Source organism: Mus caroli, unplaced genomic scaffold (assembly GCF_978045245.1).
Source record: "Mus caroli unplaced genomic scaffold, Mus_caroli_1 scaffold_11, whole genome shotgun sequence".
NCBI lineage: Eukaryota > Metazoa > Chordata > Mammalia > Rodentia > Muridae > Mus > Mus caroli.
Window position 1 is genome coordinate 17,982,571 of NW_028227266.1, and position 19,952 is coordinate 18,002,522.

The window sequence follows — 19,952 nt, forward strand, 5'->3', positions numbered from 1 at the left end:
GGGCTTTGTGCCATGGAGTCTGCCCTTCTGCTCCCGTCGCTTTTGCTGGTGGCTGCCTATCCGAGGGGTGGGAGCCCCCAGCAAGAGTGGATGCAAAGTCCTCCCGCGCCTTCCGTGACCTCAGCACCTTTCTGGGTGCGTCTTAATCCAGAGCTAGAGGCTGTACCTCCCGGGGGCTCAGCGTGGCTTAACTGCAGCCACAACTGCCCCCTGCCGGTGCATTCCAGCCTGCGCACCCAACTGCGGCAGGGAAAGATAGTTAATGGATCCGGCTGGGTATCTTACCAGCTACAGGATGTGAGGGCCTGGAATTCCAAGGTGCGCTGCGTCGTCACTTGCGCAGGAGAAACCCGAGAGGCCACCGCCAGGATCACTGCTTACAGTGAGGGAGACCGGGGCTCAGGCCGGGCTGAGGTGAGGGGAGAGGGGTGGAGGATGCGGATAGATGGTAATTGTTTTAAGGGGTGCCTGTGGGCCTTATCTCTCTTGCCTTAGAACGGCCCAGAAGCGTGATCTTGGAGCCTCCAGTCCTAGTGGGCCACAAGTACACTCTGCGATGCTATGTGACACACGTGTTCCCAGTGGGGTTCTTGGTGGTGAGCCTGAGGAGAGGTGGCCGAGTGATTTATCATGAAAGCCTGGAGCGCTTCACCGGTTCAGATTTGGCTAATGTCACTTTGACCTACGTGATGCGGGCCGGACTCAACGACCTCTGGCAGCCACTCACCTGCCACGCGCGCCTCAATCTCGACGGGCTAGTGGTGCGCAGCAGCTCGGCACCTGTTATGTTGACAGTCCTCGGTGAGGCATCCTGTAATCCCAGGGAATGGGTGCGGGAGAGGGGATGTTGCCACTCCAAGGGGGCCTGCAGAACAGGCGTGGGCTCCACGCTTGGCGGTCCTCAGACCTCCTAGTTCCTGATTTTCACTCCTGCCCACAGCTTTAAGCCCAGCCTCTATAGCCTTGGCCTCTACCTCCATCGCAACCCTGGTGGGGATCCTCCTGGTTGTGGGGGCTGTCTACGTGCGCAAGTACCTGGCTGTGCAGACTTAGTTATAGATCGGTTTTCGATGCCTGACAAGAGGGAGGGGAAAAGAACTTCAGAGTAATTAATTCAGAGACTCTTATTGGAACAATAAAGTCTTCCTCCTCAGTCTCTGCCTTACGGTTCTTGGAGAAAGTGGTTTCTTTTTTAAGGTACCCTACTTTTTCCAAATTCCTTACTTAGCGGATGAAGATTGGTAGATTAGGGGTAGTACGTTTGCTTGGCCTTGGTTTTAAAATCCCGGTACTGGAGGAAACAACACCTTGAAATTTCTCCTTCAAGGCCAGCATGGGGTCCTAGAACCCGAGTTCCTCTGCGTAGAGTTTTGTTAGCTTTATTTGTGCGGGGCAGAAAGACTAAACTGACCTCCCCTCCAGGGCTGACTCTTGGTATGGCTTTTTCTGATTGGCTCCGCTGATACAGGCCGGAGCTCTGATTGGAGGCTAAGTTTCCCTTCTCCTCCCTCCTTTTCCACTACGGAGCCTGTGCGTTACTAGCGGAGGCCAGCGGGTGGAGCTAGACCTGATTCCCCAAGGTTATCATTAATTGGGGGGGGGGGGGGGGAGGGAAGAAACACTCGAGTGGGCGGGGCCTTCTTCAAGTAGTAGAGGAAGCGGCTACCCAGATAGGAAATCTAGCATAGCAACAAGTTAGAGATGATTGTTCAGGCCACGTGAGCTGTCACAGACTTGCTTCCTGGCGTTGTGTTTGTTGTCTCCGAGTCAGGTATGTATGTGGAGAGGGATGTCAAAGCTGGGGTCAAAAGTGTCCCCAGTTGATCTTTTGGTCCAGCGTGAATTGCAGAATCTCGCACTAGTTACCCAGTAGAGGCGGCCGCACTCCTGGCGAGGAGGGCGCAGAAGCTCTGCTCAGAGAATAGACACACAACAGCGTTGTAGACACATTCCCGCTGCACTCTGGGTAAATAAAGATCGGGTGTTGGAGTCGACTCTAATTTAGAAGCCTGGGAACGCTGCGCACATGCACACGTGTCCGAGTCTCGCTGGCACTTGATCCCCTCTTCCTTCGCCGCGTGCGCGGAGGAGGTCTTAGGGGCGTGGCTCCCATACTTAGCCTGCTGGAGGTCAAAACGAAACATCAGTTAAGGAAGGCATCCTCACATTCTCCTCTTAGAACCACATTTCCTGCATACTATTGACTCCCCAAGCTAATACAAGCAACCTCTCCATCCACCCTTGCTCCAACGGGCGCTGGTGGGAGGGACCGAGGATGGGCGTGGCTTGGAGACCCAGCGCGTTGTCTCTGACTCTATACCTATGGTGGTGGGTGTTTGGGCAGGGCCTCTCAGCATCCCTTCCCTCCTTCGCCAGGGATGACGCGGGAGAGCGTGGTCGCCCCCAGAAGGCTTTAGATCATTAGGCCGACCTCCATGTAAATCCTTCCCCCACGGGGGACCGCTCTTGCCTGGCTAGCTCGCTTGCACTAAGGCCCGGAGAAGCCCAGTGCGCGCTCGCCTCCTGTCAGCTCGCCCCCCATCACCGCCTCTGTCACCGCCCCCTCCTTAGAAACCAAGTTACCAACGTTTAAACCAATCCCTGGGCGCAATTCTGCCACCCCCACACTCCACCCGCTGCGCTGCGCGGTCCTCCCAGCCCCGCTCTCCATCACTCGCGCTCCCCTCGCCTTCTGTGCTCTCCCCTCCCCGGCAGCGGCGGCAATGCCGGGGCCTTCGCCAGGGCTGCGCCGAGCGCTCCTCGGCCTCTGGGCTGCCCTGGGCCTGGGGATCCTAGGCATCTCAGGTAAGAAGAGCCCGCCGGCGGAGACAGGTGGATAAGGCGGGGGCGGAATTGAAGGACCAGAGAGGGCGGCCCGGGTGTCCCCTCCAGGCTCCGCCCTCTTCTAGCTTCCCACGCTTCTGCCACCACCTGGAGCTCCGGGTTTCTCCCTGTCCTTCCTCCACCCCAATACACCTCGATCTTTCAGATCTGAACCCAGCACCTTTTCTGAATTCGGGGTTTTGCACCCAACCTGGCTCAGGAGACACTGTGGCTCTCCTGTTCTCTCCTGCTCTGTCGTGTCCTATGGTTCACAGACTAGCATCACCCCTATTTATGATCCTCAAAGACCCTATCTCCTCAACTGTCATAACTCAGAGGCCCTGTTCCCCCTCCACCTGGAGCCCTGGCAACCGGCTTTCTAGGGCTTTCCCCACGGTTCCTTCCCGGAATCCAACCTTGTGGCTTTCTGTCCAAGTTACTCAAGTTTGGGGACAATCTCCTTTAAGCCTTTGACTCAGTCTCTCATTTCTACTTTGCTTTCGCCCCCAGCCTCGGTGTTTCTCCCCCCATTTCCTGACGACCTGTCAGGGTCTTAAGAGTGACTTGGTTCCCCACCCCACCCCCAAATTGGAATCTCCTCCTCCTCACTATTGACGTGTTCATCTGAGACCCCATCCCTGCACCGAGCTTCCCCATCTTTGCCGTAGGCAGCAAGGCTTCCAGAGACGCCCCTCTAAGAGTGCGTCAGTCCCGAATCTTGAGTGGGATGCGGGACTCCCGTGCTATTTCTTGGCGGTGGTCTTTCCTCGTCCTTACAGACACCCCTGGTTTGGGATATGGGGACCACTAAGATTTCAGAGATGGGGTCCCTAGGCTGAGCCCGCGTTTTCCCGGGCAGCGGTCGCGCTAGAACCTTTCTGGGCGGACCTTCAGCCCCGCGTGGCGCTCGTGGAGCGCGGGGGCTCGCTGTGGCTCAACTGCAGCACTAACTGTCCGCGGCCGGAGCGCGGTGGCCTGGAGACATCGCTACGCCGAAACGGGACCCAGAGGGGTCTGCGCTGGCTGGCTCGGCAGCTGGTGGACATCCGAGAGCCTGAGACCCAGCCGGTCTGCTTCTTCCGCTGCGCGCGCCGCACACTCCAAGCGCGTGGACTCATTCGAACTTTCCGTGAGTACAGGGTGGACACGCCCCTTGGGTCCCTGGACCTTCCCCTAAAGCTCCGCCCACCGGTTCTCTGGTCCTCCTTCCTAGGCTTGTCCTGAGAGCACTACAGCTCGCTAAAGCCCAGGTTTTGGTTCCTTGCAGAGCGACCGGATCGGGTAGAGCTGGTGCCGCTCCCTTCTTGGCAGCCAGTGGGCGAGAACTTCACCTTGAGCTGCAGGGTCCCGGGAGCAGGACCCCGAGCGAGCCTCACATTGACCCTGCTGCGGGGCGGCCAGGAGCTGATTCGCCGCAGTTTCGTAGGCGAGCCACCCCGAGCGCGGGGTGCGATGCTCACCGCCACGGTCCTGGCACGCAGGGAGGACCACAGGGTCAATTTCTCATGCCTCGCCGAGCTTGACCTGCGGCCACACGGCTTGGGACTGTTTGCAAATAGCTCGGCCCCCAGACAGCTCCGAACCTTTGGTGAGTATGGACCCTAACTGACAGGTTTTAAGAAGTTTAGGGCAGCCGGCATAGTGTAGTGGTGTAGGCCCTAAATCTCAGCCCAAGCAGAACTAAGGCGGAACTCTTGTTCATTTAAAGTCCAACCTGATCTACATAGCCAAGGCTGCATAGTTAGATCCCCAAAGGCTTAGCAGCTTCAACACAAATACTAACTTAAGTGCTTTCTTCTGTGGTTTTTTCTTTATGCATTTATTTATTGAGAGAAAGAGAGAGTGTGTGTACATGCGTTTATGCACATGCCACAGTGCATGTGTGGAAGTTAAAGGATAAGTAGGAGTTTAGGTCTCTCTTTCCATCATGTAGGTCCTGGGGATCGAGTCAAGTCAGGCTTAGCAACAAGCACCTATACTTGCGGTGCCATCTCGCCCGCCCTTCTGTATTTTTAGGATGAAACCAAACAATGCCTGCAAATTGGCTTGTCAACACTGAATGCTTAGTTCATAAACTCAAATCCTGTTCTTTGTCCGCCCCAGCCATGCCTCCACTTTCCCCGAGTCTTATTGCTCCCCGAGTCTTAGAAGTGGACTCAGAAAGGCCGGTGACTTGCACGTTGGACGGACTGTTTCCTGCCCCAGAAGCCGGGGTTTATCTCTCTCTGGGAGATCAGAGGCTCCATCCTAATGTGACCCTCGATGGGGACAGCCTTGTGGCCACTGCCACAGCTACAGCAAACGCAGAACAGGAAGGCACCAAACAGCTGATGTGCGTCGTGACCCTCGGGGGCGAAAGCAGGGAGACCCAGGAAAACCTGACTGTCTACAGTAAGGGGAATCCAGGGGGCCTTCATTGGCTGAGGCTGGGGCCAGAGTCTCACAGAGGCGGAGCCAATAAAGTGGGCGGGACGTCTACACCAGAAAAAGCAGGGCAGGAGAGTTCCAGGGCAGGAGCAGGTAGAAGCTGGAAATGAATAAATAGATGGGGTTGAGTTACCTGAGTGGGAAGTGAACCCCACCCAATTCTCCGCTCTCAGGCTTCCCAGCTCCTCTTCTGACTTTGAGTGAGCCAGAAGCCCCCGAGGGAAAGATGGTGACCATAAGCTGCTGGGCAGGGGCTCGAGCCCTTGTCACCCTGGAGGGAATTCCAGCTGCGGTCCCCGGGCAGCCCGCTGAGCTCCAGTTAAATGTTACAAAGAACGATGACAAGCGGGGCTTCTTCTGCGACGCCGCCCTCGATGTGGACGGGGAAACACTAAGAAAAAACCAGAGCTCTGAGCTTCGTGTCCTGTGTGAGTGGATGCTCACCCTATCTCTGTGACCTCCAAAGCCCCTATTACCCGCTCCATCTTTAACCTTATCGTATCTCCTCTGCCTCGTGCCCGCAGATGCACCTCGCCTGGATGACTTGGATTGTCCCAGAAGCTGGACATGGCCAGAGGGTCCAGAGCAGACCCTCCACTGCGAGGCCCGCGGAAACCCTGAGCCCTCGGTTCACTGTGCAAGGCCTGAGGGCGGGGCGGTGCTAGCGCTGGGCCTATTGGGTCCAGTGACCCGTGCCCTTGCAGGCACTTACCGTTGCACAGCAGTCAATGGGCAAGGCCAGGCGGTCAAAGATGTGACCCTGACCGTGGAATGTGAGTCGGGAGAGGCATGCATGCTCAAGTTCACCGAGTTAGGGGAGACGGGCCTATGCAGACAGGAAAGAAGCTGGGTTCTGCAGGGATTGGGAAAACACTGAAGGGAAGTGATAGGTGGGACTGTGGGACTGGGCACAGTCTGGCAAAAACAGGCAGTCAAGAGAGTGTACCGGGGAGTGCTTTGTAGGGATCAGTCAGCAGCATCCTGAGACCTCAGGAAAGGGGCCTGATCACCTGAAGTGATCGCCAGAACCCATGTGAAGGTGGGAGGAGAGAACACCCACCTGTTCATGCTTTCCCACACACATATCGTACAGAGTAAATAAATAAATAAAATGGTTCATGCCAGAGTGAGAAGCTGTCTCCCGAAGGCATAGAACAGTGGTAATGCACGCCTTTAATCCCAGCACCCTGTAGGCAAAGGCAAGCAGATCTCTGAGTTTGAGGCCAGCCTGATCTACAGAGCAAGTTCCAGGCCAGCCTGGTCTACATAGGGAATTCCTGTCTCAAAATAAACAAAAATCCAAAACCAAAATCCATTCCAGATGCCCCAGCGCTGGACAGTGTAGGCTGCCCAGAACATATTACTTGGCTGGAGGGAACGGAGGCATCGCTTAGCTGTGTGGCACACGGGGTCCCACCACCTAGCGTGAGTTGTGTGCGCTCTGGAAAGGAGGAAGTCATGGAAGGGCCTCTGCGCGTGGCCCGGGAGCACGCCGGCACTTACCGATGCGAAGCCATCAACGCCAGAGGATCAGCGGCCAAAAATGTGGCCGTCACGGTGGAATGTGAGTAGGGGTGACTTCAGAGAAGTCCGCACCGCATCCTCTGTCCTCTATGTCAACTCTTATTTCCCTGCTTCCTAGATGGTCCCAGTTTTGAGGAGTTGGGCTGCCCCAGCAACTGGACGTGGGTAGAGGGATCTGGAAAGCTGTTTTCCTGTGAAGTTGATGGGAAGCCAGAACCACGTGTGGAGTGCGTAGGCTCGGAGGGTGTAAGCGAAGGGATAGTGTTGCCCTTGGTGTCCTCAAACTCTGGTCCTAGAAACTCTATGACCCCTGGTAACCTGTCACCGGGCATTTACCTCTGCAACGCCACCAACCGGCACGGCTCCACGGTCAAAACTGTCGTCGTGAGCGCGGAGTGTGAGCAGGGGCCCAGGTGGGCGGAAAGTACCGGGTGTCCCAGGATCCTTGCCTTCCCTGACGTCCCTCCTTATGGTGGCTGATCTGCAGCGCCGCCACAGATGGATGAATCCAGTTGCCCGAGTCACCAGACCTGGCTGGAAGGAGCTGAGGCTACCGCGCTGGCCTGCAGTGCCAGGGGCCGCCCCTCTCCACGGGTGCGTTGCTCCAGGGAGGGTGCCGCCAGGCTGGAGAGGCTACAGGTGTCCCGAGAGGATGCGGGGACCTACCGCTGTGTGGCCACCAATGCGCATGGCACGGATTCACGGACGGTCACTGTGGGTGTGGAATGTGAGTGAGGACAGCGCTGAATGAAGAGGACTGAGCTTAAAAGTGCAGTGAGGGCTGGGATGTAGTCCAGTGGGTAGCGTGCTCAATTAGCACCCACAAAGCTGAATATGCTATTCCCAATACTCATAATTTTAACACTTGGGAGGCAAAGACAGGCAGACCTGCTCTCTGTCCAGGACAACTTGGTCTACAAAGGGGCTACAGGCCCCCCAAGATTACATAAGCCCTCTCTGGCTCCCTGTCTCTCTGCCCCACCCCAGCCATGGGAGACTTCTCTGAATCCCCACCCCCAACCCCCTCAGTAAGATAAAAGCACTTTTGTTTCCGTGGCGGGTGGGTGGTGTCTTGGGAGGCAGCAGTTTTGCCCATCCATCCCAAGAAGGGTGGTCTCAGGCCTCCTAGGGTGTTTGATTAACGCCCAGTGCTAAGCAGCGTCTTCATCTCCCTGCAGACCGGCCTGTGGTGGCTGAGCTGGCAGCCTCGCCCCCAAGCGTGCGGCCGGGCGGTAACTTCACTCTGACCTGCCGTGCAGAGGCTTGGCCTCCAGCCCAGATCAGCTGGCGCGCGCCCCCGGGGGCTCTCAACCTCGGCCTCTCCAGCAACAATAGCACTCTGAGCGTGGCGGGAGCCATGGGCAGCCATGGCGGCGAGTATGAGTGTGCAGCGACCAATGCGCATGGGCGCCACGCACGGCGCATCACGGTGCGCGTGGCCGGTGAGTGGCGGGCTCCTGGGGTTGAGGTGGGGCGAGGGACATGCACCAAGGAGTGACTGACCTTGGGGTGTCTGACCCCCACACTCTTCTCTGTATGCAAGACCAAAGGGGGCCAATGTAGAGGCCAAGAGCGCCTGATGGGTGGGGTTGTTTGGGGTTGATTAGGGTAAGGAAGTGGAGGCTTGGAGAATGGGCAGAAGCCAGGGCAAGGCTGCTCACCTTTTGTCCCAGCACCTGGGAGGTGGAAGTGGTTGTCCTGAATTTAAGGTTCTCCTCAGCTATTCAGGGAGTACAAGGCCTGCCTATGCCACATTAGACCTGTTTCAAACCCAAAAGGGAAAAGGATCTCTTAGGACAGACTAGTGTGTGTGTGTGTGTGTGTGTGTGTGTGTGTGTGTGTGTGTGTGTATAGAGTGGGTGATCCGGTTCACTCTTCACCGTGCTACTGTGGGAAACTGGGGTCAGAAATATTGATGGTAGCCCCAATTCATGGCTGTCCTGGGGCTGGGGGCTGTCAGAGCTAGAGGGGGGATGAGCTGTCCTTCCAAGCTGTCTCCTTAGGAAGATGAGAGGATATGGGGGTGGTCAACAAGGGCTTATAAGAGAGGTGATATTGGTATTTGGGGGTTCCCCTGAGGAGAGAGAGGCCTTTCTGGGGCCTCTTCCGTTGGGCTGCAATGACAGGTGCATGGAGGGCTCAAGGGAGACAGGAGGCTTGCCCAAGCTGTCGAGGGTCTGCGCCCACAGGTCCATGGCTGTGGGTCGCTGTGGGCGGTGCGGCAGGGGGCGCGGCGCTGCTGGCCGCTGGGGCCGGCCTGGCCTTCTACGTGCAATCCACCGCTTGCAAGAAGGGCGAGTACAACGTCCAGGAGGCTGAGAGCTCAGGCGAGGCCGTGTGTCTCAATGGCGCGGGCGGGACACCGGGTGCAGAAGGCGGAGCAGAGACCCCAGGCACTGCCGAGTCACCTGCAGATGGCGAGGTTTTCGCTATCCAGCTGACATCTTCCTGAGCCTATGCCCAGCTCCCACAGGGGCCTCACAAGCACAGAGGTGGACGTATGTATTGTTCGCTCTCTATTTATTCAACTCCAGGGGCATCGCCCCCATTTTCTACCCATTCCCTTCAATAAAGTTTTTATAAAGGAGTCTAGGTCTTTGTAATGCGAAGCACTGGGGGTTGAATCCCAAACTCAAGGTATATATGTTCACGTGTGTGTGTGTGTGTGTGTGTGTGTGTGTGTGTGTGTGTGTGTTTCTCCTGGAAATTTATACATAGCTCGACAGCAGATCTGCTGAGAGCAAGGGTCATCATTTTTAGTGGAATAAAGTTGCCTGTATTTCTATTTTTTTCTCCTCCTCCTCCTCTTCTTCTTCTTCCTCCTCTTCTTCCTCCTCCCCTTCTTCCTCCTCCTCCTCCTCCTCTTTCTTCTTTTCAAGACAGGGTTTCTCTATGTAGCTTGGGAGCAGAGGCAGGCAGATCTCTGAGTTCAAGGCCAGCCTAGACTATTGCGTTAGCTCCAAGACAGTCAGGACTACACAGAGAAACCATGTCTTGAAAAGCATGCTTCTTCATTCAAAGCACTTCTTTTCTTCTATTTCCCATGTTTCCAGTTTGCTCTGAGCCACCTGTGTGCCATGAGACCTGGGGCTGGAGGGTGACCTCCTGGGTGACCTCCTGGGTGACATCCAGCTTCCTGCCATCAGAGGACACTTGGGCAGGGTGGAGACTAGCTTCTTTTCCTTTCTGTCATAGTTAGGGTTTTACTGCTGTGAACAGACACCATGACCAAGACAACTCTTATAAGAACAACATTTAATTGGGGCTGGCTTACAGCCTCAGAGGTTCAGTCCATCATCATGAAGGCAGGAGCATGGCAGCATCCAGGCAGGCATGGTACAGGAGAGGCAGAGAGTTCTACATCTTCATCCAAAAGCAAACAGAATACTGGCTTCCAGGCAGCTAGGACGAGGGTCTTAAAGCCCATGCCCACAGTGACTCACCTACTCCGACAAGGCCATACCTCCTAATAGTGCCACTCTGTGAGCCAAGCATACTCAAACCACTACACCTCCCTACTGCTTATCTCTTCCACCCAGTGGCTGCCCTCTGCTTTCAATCCTCCAAGGTGGAAATAAAGGTGTTTCTCCCAGGCCTGGTTCTAGACAGAGCAAGTTCCCTTAGCCAGCATGAGCACAGACATCTTGCCCCTTTCCTAGTTGTCTGTAGATTTCTGGGATGAAGAAACCCTGTTTTTCTGGCACGCTAGATGGGAGAAGGGTGGATCAGAAGTTGAAACTAACCCCTGCGTGAGTGTTCAGTTGGAGGCCAGTCTTAGATAAGAGCTCTCTACCCCAAAAGCAAACCAACAGAATGTTATAGGGGCTCAGTTGGTAAAGTGATTGCCACAGGATCTGACTTCAGCCCCCAAAACTGACATAGAAATAGAGGTGACTCTGGGCCAGACAAACAGATCTGAGGGTGAAGGCACTTCCTATACAGGTCTGCCAACCTCAGGTTGGTCCCCAGAAACCAGAGGAGGGTGGAGAGAACAGAGGTGTGCTTTGGCGCTCCCCCACCCCCAATGTGGCACTCGTGTCCTTTGCAGCACACACACGCCCCTCTGTGGCTCTACTGTCCAGCCAGTCTAACCTTGCTGGCACGGTCCAGATAGTTAGAGATCCTGGTGGGGACGAGCAGGGGGAGTGCTTGAGAACAAGCCCAATGATGTACGTTCAGTCCCAGGACCTCCATGGTGGGAAGAGAACCGACTCTGAAAATTGTCCCCTAACCTCTTTATGACCCTCGTCCTAGCTGCCTGGAAGCCAGTTTCCTCTTGTCTGCCTTTGGATGTAGATGTAGAACTCTCAGCTCCTCCTGCACCATGCCTGCCTGAACACTGCCTTGCTCCCGCCTTGATGATAATGGACAGAACCTTTAAAGGCAGCCTCCATTAAATGCTGTTATTGCACACACACCCTCAAGGGAATTTAACTATTTAAAAAATGGCCACAATGTGGATGACACCTGAGGAAGCCAAGGAAGTACACCTGAGGTTAGTGAGGCTTTCACACTCACACACACACACACACACACACACAGCAACGGGTTCTAGCTTTTGGGGTGTTCCTCCTCTTGAAGGGGGAACCAGTGCCCCACTGTAAACACTTTCTCCTTCCTGTGTCCACCCGTGTCTCACTTTATCCCCCCTCCCGCTTGCCTTTCCACTCTGCCTCTCACAGTTCACTGTAGATAAACAAGGGGATCAGCTGCAACCCCCACAGTGCAGCAGCATCCCCCTCCCCCTCTGAGGCAGAAGGAGAGAACAGCTGGGCCTGCTCCCTGCAGCCTCCTCCTCATTTTTTGCTCCCTGAAAAGCAGGAACATACAGCTCTGGCTGGCGAGGGAACTGGGTCTAGGCGGCTCCCACTTCCATTGGTTGCTCAGATGCAAACATTTAATGAGCAAAGATGAGAACAGGAAGCAGAGAAGGAGACAGCAAAGCTGTGCCAGGGACAGAAGCAAGACAGCACAGGCTTGTGAGCCTCTGCTGGGCCCTCCTCCACCTCTGAATCATTGCTTTCTTCCTATCTGCCACCTCAGGCTTCCTTGAGGCTCACAAAGTCCTACTGTCCAAGGCGGTTTCTGTTAGCTTGTTTGTTTGTTTGGGTTGGGTTGGGTTAGTTTGAGACAGGGTTTCTCTATGTAGTCCTGGCTGTCCTGGAACTTGCTCTGTAGATCAGGCTGACCCTGAACTCAGAGATCTAATTGCCTCTGCCTTCCAAGTGCTAGGAATAAAGGCCTGTGCCACCATGCCCATTGAGCTGGAGCTCCTAGGGAAAAAAATACGTAGAAGCCAGACTGTGTGCTCAGAAGCTTCTAGAAGGCTGTAAGAGCCTGGTGAGCCGTTCCCAGGCCTGTGGTAGCACAATACAGGTGAAGACGATCAAGCCTGTCGCAGGGCCGGTAATTCTCCCCCAGACTAAGGAGGGTTCATTTCTCCACACTAAGGGTTATGACAGAGGTAGAGGTGGTTTGTCCAGCCACAAACTCCCCAAGCATCTGGATGCTTGTGTGATGAGTAGAGAGGCTACAGCCATATACCAACCCAGGGCCTGTCTGATGCAAGGAGCCAGCGGGCCAGGCACACCAGGGTGAAAACAGAGCCACATCCACTTTTGTCCCTGAGTAGGTCTGAGCAGATCAGGCTCACTGAGTTTATCAGGGGTGGAGAAATGTAGGGAGGCTCCAGGGAAGAGCTCCAGGGTACAGAAACATACTGTCTCAGAGAGGATGACCTGGGAGTTACAGGAGCTAATTCAGTGAGCGCCTCCCATGTGTGCTTTGCAGCCAACCTTGAGCTGTAGAGCAAGCACCTGATACAAATGGATGGAGCGTCCACACTGCACCTGAGCTTGCTCATGTCTGACTTTAGTATCTTCTTAGTTGTGAACCTCTGGTATCACCTGACACTTGCTGAGGACAGGCAACAACAGACTTTCAGAGAGCTTTCCCAGTGTCATCTCTGTAACCCACCATTTGTTATGGGATGGTGGCTCGGGATGTTGCCTTGTCTTGTCCTCTAGAACAAAAAACTTATATGTGTGTATGTATATGTATATACTTATATATAATATATTATATATATATAGAGTATATGTACTTAAATATAACATATAATACACACACACACACACACATAAAGAGATTATAACAGTGGCTCACAGGTGATGATGGTCTAGATGGTCCAATAATGCCTGTCTAACAATAGAAGATCCAAGAATCTAGTACTTATTCAGTCTACAAGGCTGGATGTCTCCTCTGATCTTCAGTATATGTCAGAATCCTAAAGAAGTAGGCTCTATTGCCAGTGAAGAAATGGACTTGCTAGCAAGAATAAGGACAAACAAGCAAAAAGAGAGCTTTCATGTCCTTTATAGAGCCTGTTGGAGGAGGTGTGGCCCAGGTTAAAGGTGGGTCTTCTGGGGCTGGAGAGATGGCTCAGAGGTTAAGAGCACTGACTGCTCTTCTGAAGACCCTGAGTTCAAATCCCAGCAACCACATGGTGGTTCACAACCATCCGCAATGAGATCTGGTGCCCTCTTCTGGTGTGTCTGAAAACAGCTACAGTGTACTTACATATAATAAATCTTTAAAAAAAAAAAAAAAAAAAAGGTGGGTCTTCTGCCTGCCATAGAGGGGGCTTGGAAGAGCCCGACCAGCTCAGCAGCCATCTGGGCCCAGATCTGCCCTTTGAGTCAGCCAACCCCAACACCTACTCCATCTTTAAGCTGCTGGACCTTGAAGAGGAGCTGGTGCTGCAGAACCAGATCTGAGAGCATGTCACTACTGCCAAACCTGAAGCATGGCTATGACTGAAGAAGCCGAGCGATGGCCCAGTGTTTGTGGTGCTTCAGAGACCAGAGGCCTTGAGCCAGACCAGTGACTTGTGGCAATGAATATTTGCATGTAAAGGTGTGGGCAAATTTTAAATATAAATATAAATCACACACACACACACACACACACACACTGGCCTGTACCTGCTGAGACCATGCTGATCTCTGCAGTCCATGCCCCTGTGGACCATGTCTTGGTTCGTGGTCCAGTTGCTGCTGAGGGTCCTGTTGGTGTCTGTGGCCCGTATCACCACTGAAGGCCATGCAGATGTCTGTAGTCTGTGCTGCTGCCTGAAGCCACGTTGATACCCATGGTCTGAGCTGCTGCCAAGGACCGTGTTGGGGTCTGTGGCTTATACTGCCATCATAGACCACGCTGAGTCTTGTGGCACATGCTGACGCCAGAGGCCAGGTCGACAGATACAAAGTAGGAGTCCGTGGTCCATTCTTCTGCAGTGCTATCAATGGCTGCAGAGTCACTTGAGAAAGAGGAACCTAGAAGGCCTCTGTAACAACCTCCCCTCCCAACCCAAAAAGTAACAACCTAGGTAAGAAGCAAGCAAAGAGAACTGTTGGAAGCTGTGATAAGGGGGCTGAAGCTCTCCACAGTAGGTGGCTACTGTCAGGGTGATCATGATTCCCCACTTTTTCTTAAGGCCTGCATGGCCACTGGGAGTCTGACCATCTCAGTGACTACATGAACCACACAGATTAGACTTTTTGTTGTTGTTGTTGTTTGAGTTTTTTAAATCTTTTTTGAGGGGACATGAGAGTGTGTGTGGGGGGGGGGGGCTGGAGAGATGGCTCACTGGTTAAGAGCACCGACTGCTCTTCCGAAGGTCCTGAGTTCAAATCCCAGCAACCACATGGTGGCTCACAACCATCCGTAACGAGATCTGACTCACTCTTCTAGGGTGTCTGAAGACTGCTACAGTGTACTCACATATAATAAATAAATAAATCTAAAAGATTTTTAAAAATTTTAAAAAAGCATGGGGGTGAAGAATGGACCTGGGAGGACTGAGAAGTAAGGGTGATCTGGGTGCATTATATAGAATTGCCAAATAATCAATAAAAGTATTACGTTCAGAGCTGGAGAGATGGCTCAGTGGGTAAAAGCACTGACTGCTCTTCCAAAGGCCCTGAGTTCAAATCCGAGCAACCACATGGTCGCTCACAACCATTCGTAGTAAGATATGACTCCCTCTTCTGGTGTGCCTAAAGACAGCTTCAGTGTACTTACATGTAATAATAAATAAAATCTTTAAAAAAAAGTATTATGTTCAAAAGAGTGGGTCTTCCTACTTCAAAAGATTTAATTAAGGAAAAAAAATCCCTCCCAGGTGTGTCCAGTCATTTAGAATTTTAGTTAATTCCAGATGTAGTCAAGTTGACAAACAAGAATCGCCATCGCATGTCCACCCCTTGTCAGTCTGACAAATAATCATAGCTCCTTGTGTCATACTTAATTTCCAAATAAAAACAATAACCATGTCATAATTACATCTAACATAATACAACTATTCCTCATACAATTGTAAAAACACTATACATTTAGAATATGTGGCAATGTCCTTTGAAGAACATTTTAAAAATTAATTAATTTATTTTTATTTCATGTGCACGAGTGTTTTACTTGCATGCATGTCTGTGTGAGGGCGTCAGATCCCCTGGAACTGGAGTTACAGAAGGTTGTTAGTGCGATGTGGTTGCTGAGAATTGAACCTTCGTCCCCTGGAAGATCAGCTAGTGCTCTTAATCACTGAGCCATCTCGCCAGCCCTGACAGACATTTTTTTTTTTTAGTATCTCAAACTTAAATATGATAGGCATTGGTATTCTCTCTCTCTCTCTCTTTGTTTTTGTGTTTTGTTTTTCGAGACAGGGTTTCTCTGTGTAGCCCTGACTGGCTGTCCTGGAACTCACTCTGTAGACCAGGCTGTCCTCGAACTCAGAAATCCGCCTGCCTCTGCCTTCCAAGTGCTGGGATTAAAGGCGTGCGCCACCATCACCCGGCCCATTGGTAGTCTCTTAATTGATGCTACATTACATAATAAAGAAATCTTGGAAAGAAAACACAAGTATCTGTACAAATGCATTCTTAGCAAAATACAACAAACAGAAACACTTGGGTCAATTACAATCTTGGTTTCCTAACTGGCCAGGTGGTCTTAGCTGGCGTTTATAGCTACCTTCCTCTCTACTCATTCTGTATTTTCCCAACCCTTGGCAAACACCTCAGCAGGTCTTGGCTCTTTTTCTGGAAGAGTGACCCAAACCTTCGTTCCTGACAGTCTGTGCTCTCTGGATTAGGCTGTTGTAGTTTCCCACTGACTTTAATCACGGGGCGTGGTAGTACTACCCCACCTCCCAGGGGTTCAGATTAAAGGCATGGGCCACCATTCACAGAACTGTGTTTTCAGAAGGCCATTCCGTGTTTCTATCAAGCTAGCTGCTTCCAGGAACATGGAAAGACCAGTGGATTTAACTGCCACACTTCTCTGCTATGAAGTGAATTCTTCAGTCAGGCGCAATACTGTAAGTAGTGGAAACAGCGTTCTATCAATCCAGGCGGTTTTGTCAGAAGCAGGGAAGACAAATTCATAACCAGAACAAGTATCTACTCCAGTAAGGACAAAGCATTGTCCCTTCCACAGAGGAAGTGGTCCAATAGAGTCAACCTGCCGCCAGGTCACTGGTTGGTCACCCTGATAAATGGTACCATATCTGTGGCTGGGTGTTGGTCTCCGTTGTTGACTCAGCAGCAGCTGTAGCCAGGTCAGCTGTGGTGAGGGGGAGCCCATGCATTACCTTCATCTCTGCCACCATGGGCACTTTGTTCATGGGCCCATTGAGCAATGGCAGGAGGGGGGAAAGAAGTTGACTGCCCATGCAATGGACAGAATAATCCAACCGAGACCACTGAACTCTTCCTCAGCTGACGTCACCTTCTGATGAGCATTTATGTGGACACAAATGTTCTCATGCAATATTTTTACACCCTTTGCCCATCTGAAGAGATCTAGCCACATACTTCTTCTCCAGATGTCTTTCTCACCAATTTTCTTTCTTTCTTTTTATTTTTTAAAAGATTTATTTATTTATTATATGAGTACACTGCAGCTGTCTTCAGACACACCAGAAGATGGCATCTGATCTCATTACAGATGGTTGTGAACCACCATGCAGTTGCTGGGATTTGAACTCAGGACCTTTGGAAGAGCAGTCAGTGCTCTTAACCACTGAGCCACCTCTCCAGCCCTCTCACCAATTTTCTAATCCTGCTCCTCCCAAGTCCCTGAGCATCCAGCCACTCCATTCGCTGCCACCCATGGATCTGTGAGCAATAGCACATCTGTCCACTTCTCCTTCCACACAAAATGTATAACCTTGAGTGATAGCTGAAGTTCTACCCACTGTGGAGATTTCCTTTTGTTGGTGTCTTTAAGGGTTGTCTCAGGAAGAGGCTGTAATGCTGAAGCTCTCCACTAATAACACGCAGAAACATCAGTAAACATCAGGCCCTAGTCTTTTCTTTCCTAGTCAGTGGATCAGAGGATACTCCTCATGAGGCTATACGTGCATACTTGGCACCATTGTGATGAGAGTAGAAACCATAGGCGTTTGCACAACATCATGTAACTTGCGTGTGCCTCCAGGATATATATACTACTTCCATTTGATATCAGATTGCTGCTGTGCATGTCTTACTTTATGACTTGGTGGGTTAGATAATACCTAGCTCATGATGGTCTGCTCAGGTCTCATGGTCACTTGGTGACCCATTGTCAAGTGTTCAGTTCCACTAAAGCCCAGTAGTAGGCCGAGAGCTGTCTCTCAAAGGGAAAATAGTAGTCTGCAGATGATGGTAGACCCTTGCTTCAAAATCCCAAGTCTCTCTCTCTCTCTCTTTTTTTTTTAAGATTTATTTATTTATTTATTTTATGTAAGTACACTGTAGCTGTCTTCAGACACTCCAGAAGAGGGCACCAGATCTTGTTATGGATGGTTGTGAGCCACCATGTGGTTGCTGGGATCTGAACTCAGGACCTTCAGAAGAGCAGTCAGTGCTCTTAACCGCTGAGCCATCTCTCCAGCCCCTCCCAAGTCTCTTTTGTGATTTTCCTATAGGGGCCTGCCAAAGTCTCCAGACAGCATCCCTATCAGCTGTCGACAACTCAAGTCTGCTGGATCATATGGTCCAAGTGATAGAGTGGCCTACATAGCAGCCTGGACTTGTTGAAGAGCCTTCTTCTGCTCCAGGCCCCACACAAAGCTAGCAGCTTTCCTGGTCACTAGGTATATGGATCAGAATAACACACTCAAGTAAGGAGTGTGCTGTCTCTTGAATCCAAATAGGCCCTCTAAAGGTTAGCCTTCTTTCTTGGTGGTGAGAGGGGCCAGGTGCAATAACTTATCCTTCAACGTAGATCATGGTGACTCTAGGCTTGAAATAGATAGGAGTCATGCCATGACAAAGTTCACTTTTCATGTGATGTCCACTACAGATCAGGTCACTGTGGACACTGCTTTGTCTATGCTGCCCAGTGTGATAACTACAGTCACCTTGCCTTTGGTGACTTAGTGCTGCCACGTGGTCTCTGCTACCTCAGAGCCAAATGAGCCCATAGCGTTTAATTCACTCAGCTGAGCAGCAGCATCTCCAGCCCATATCAGTAAGTGCAGCTTAATCCAGTTTCATGTTCAGCTCTGGAAAATGCCCATTCTCCAGGAAAAGGAGTGTTTTACAAATAACATAGAGCTAAGCTCTGAGTGTTTTTGCAGATTTAGAAAGTCATGAGAGAGACAATAGGTACAATGGTACTAACTGCCTTGCAACCCTCCTGGGCTGGGTTAATTAAAATAAACAAATCCAAAAGGTACCCTACATGGATGAAAAAGGACACTCCTATAGACCATAAAGTTACTGAATGGGAACTGCAGTGCTGGGGTGGGGGTGAGGGGCTTCGGTAAGTGTGACAGCTCTGAGGGAAAAGGCCTCCCCCATGGAAGTGTTGCTGCTCTGAGGGAAAAGGCCTCCCTCACGGAAGTGTGACAGCTCTGAGGGAAAAGGCCTCCCTCACGGAAGTGGTGCTGCTCTGAGGGAAAAGGTATCCTTTCATTCCCACTCAACCAGCAGCCAAGAAATACCACAAAGTCACACCACACAACAAGCCTCACACACAAAGAGTTATTGGAAAGGTGAAAGACAGGGACTGCCTCTGCTTGAGTGAGAAGCATTGGAGAACTGAGCAGGAGACAGGCTTATATAGGGTTTCTTGTGGGCAGAGTTTTTCAGGATGGAGATTTCCAGGTTGGGGATCGGTGGGATTTCAAGTCCTGAGCTTGGAAGAAGCCCAGGGATTGGTGGGACTTGGGCCCAGGGATTGGTGGGTTTTTGAACTCAGGGATTGGTGGTTTTGGTGTGTTGTCAACCCCAGAAGTGGGGACATTATCATTAAACTACTTTCTGCTGGTAGGAGATTCTTGAGATGAACTTGATCTTCACCACCATGGTATAGTTGGGAGTTGCAGGCCTCTGGCTCTCTAGTTGGGGCCAGCAATCCTGCAATCCTGGTTAGAATTTTTTTGAATCTATTGTTGAAGAAATTTAGACAAAGAATTTATTTGTTTTTAATTTGATCTTTCAAGACAGGGTTTTTCTGTGTATCCCTGGGTGTCCTGAAACTCACTCTGTAGGCTAGTTGGCCTCAAACCCAGGATCCACCTGGCTCTGCCTCCTTCATGCTGGGATCAAAGGCAAGGACTGCCACTGTATTAGTGGTTGCAGGTGGCTGATGGCTAGCAGCAAGAGAAAAAGCAAAAACAAACCCAGCAAACACAGAACCTAGAAAGCTCACACACTTGAAACCAGTCAGAGACAAAACATGCAGTGGATACCATGATTTATACATTCAACTGAGCCTGGTCTCCCCTGTTTGCCACAAGACTTAGTGGATACATTAGAAAACCATAGACCCGGGGCTGGTGAGATGGCTCAGTGGGTAAGAGCACCCGACTGCTCTTCCGAAGGTCCAGAGTTCAAATCCCAGCAACCACATGGTGGCTCACAACCATCCGCAACGAGATCTGGCGCCCTCTTCTGGAGTGTCTGAAGACAGCTACAGTGTACTTACATATAATAAATAAATCTAAAAAAAAAAAAAAAAAAAAAAAAAAAAAAAAAGAAAACCATAGACCCATCTGCACATACACAGAGACCGAAAAATCTTCGGAAACCACCAGGAGTAGGTGGGCGGGTGTCTTAGTTAGGGTTTACTGCTGTGAACAGACACCATGACTAAGGCAACTCTTACAAGATCAACATTTAATTGGGGCA

At 51.7% G+C, this 19,952-nt stretch overlaps 2 protein-coding genes across 2 annotated transcripts; both read left to right on the forward strand.

Moving 5' to 3' along the window:
- The first annotated feature begins 12 nt into the window (after window positions 1-12).
- Window positions 13-1,385, forward strand: Icam4 (intercellular adhesion molecule 4 (Landsteiner-Wiener blood group)). The gene is made up of 3 exons (XM_021173368.3): window positions 13-382; window positions 496-801; window positions 941-1,385. The coding sequence occupies exons 1-3, from the start codon at window positions 13-15 to the stop codon at window positions 1,051-1,053; spliced, it is 789 nt and encodes a 262-aa protein (XP_021029027.1). The 3' UTR covers window positions 1,054-1,385.
- Window positions 1,386-2,655: 1,270 nt separating this feature from the next.
- Window positions 2,656-9,342, forward strand: Icam5 (intercellular adhesion molecule 5). The gene is made up of 11 exons (XM_021172898.3): window positions 2,656-2,805; window positions 3,683-3,952; window positions 4,091-4,411; window positions 4,927-5,214; window positions 5,424-5,678; window positions 5,775-6,023; window positions 6,572-6,814; window positions 6,893-7,171; window positions 7,262-7,501; window positions 7,953-8,216; window positions 8,964-9,342. Exons 1-11 carry the CDS (start codon window positions 2,724-2,726, stop codon window positions 9,224-9,226), a joined length of 2,754 nt encoding a protein of 917 aa, XP_021028557.1. The 5' UTR covers window positions 2,656-2,723; the 3' UTR covers window positions 9,227-9,342.
- Window positions 9,343-19,952: the final 10,610 nt, after the last annotated feature.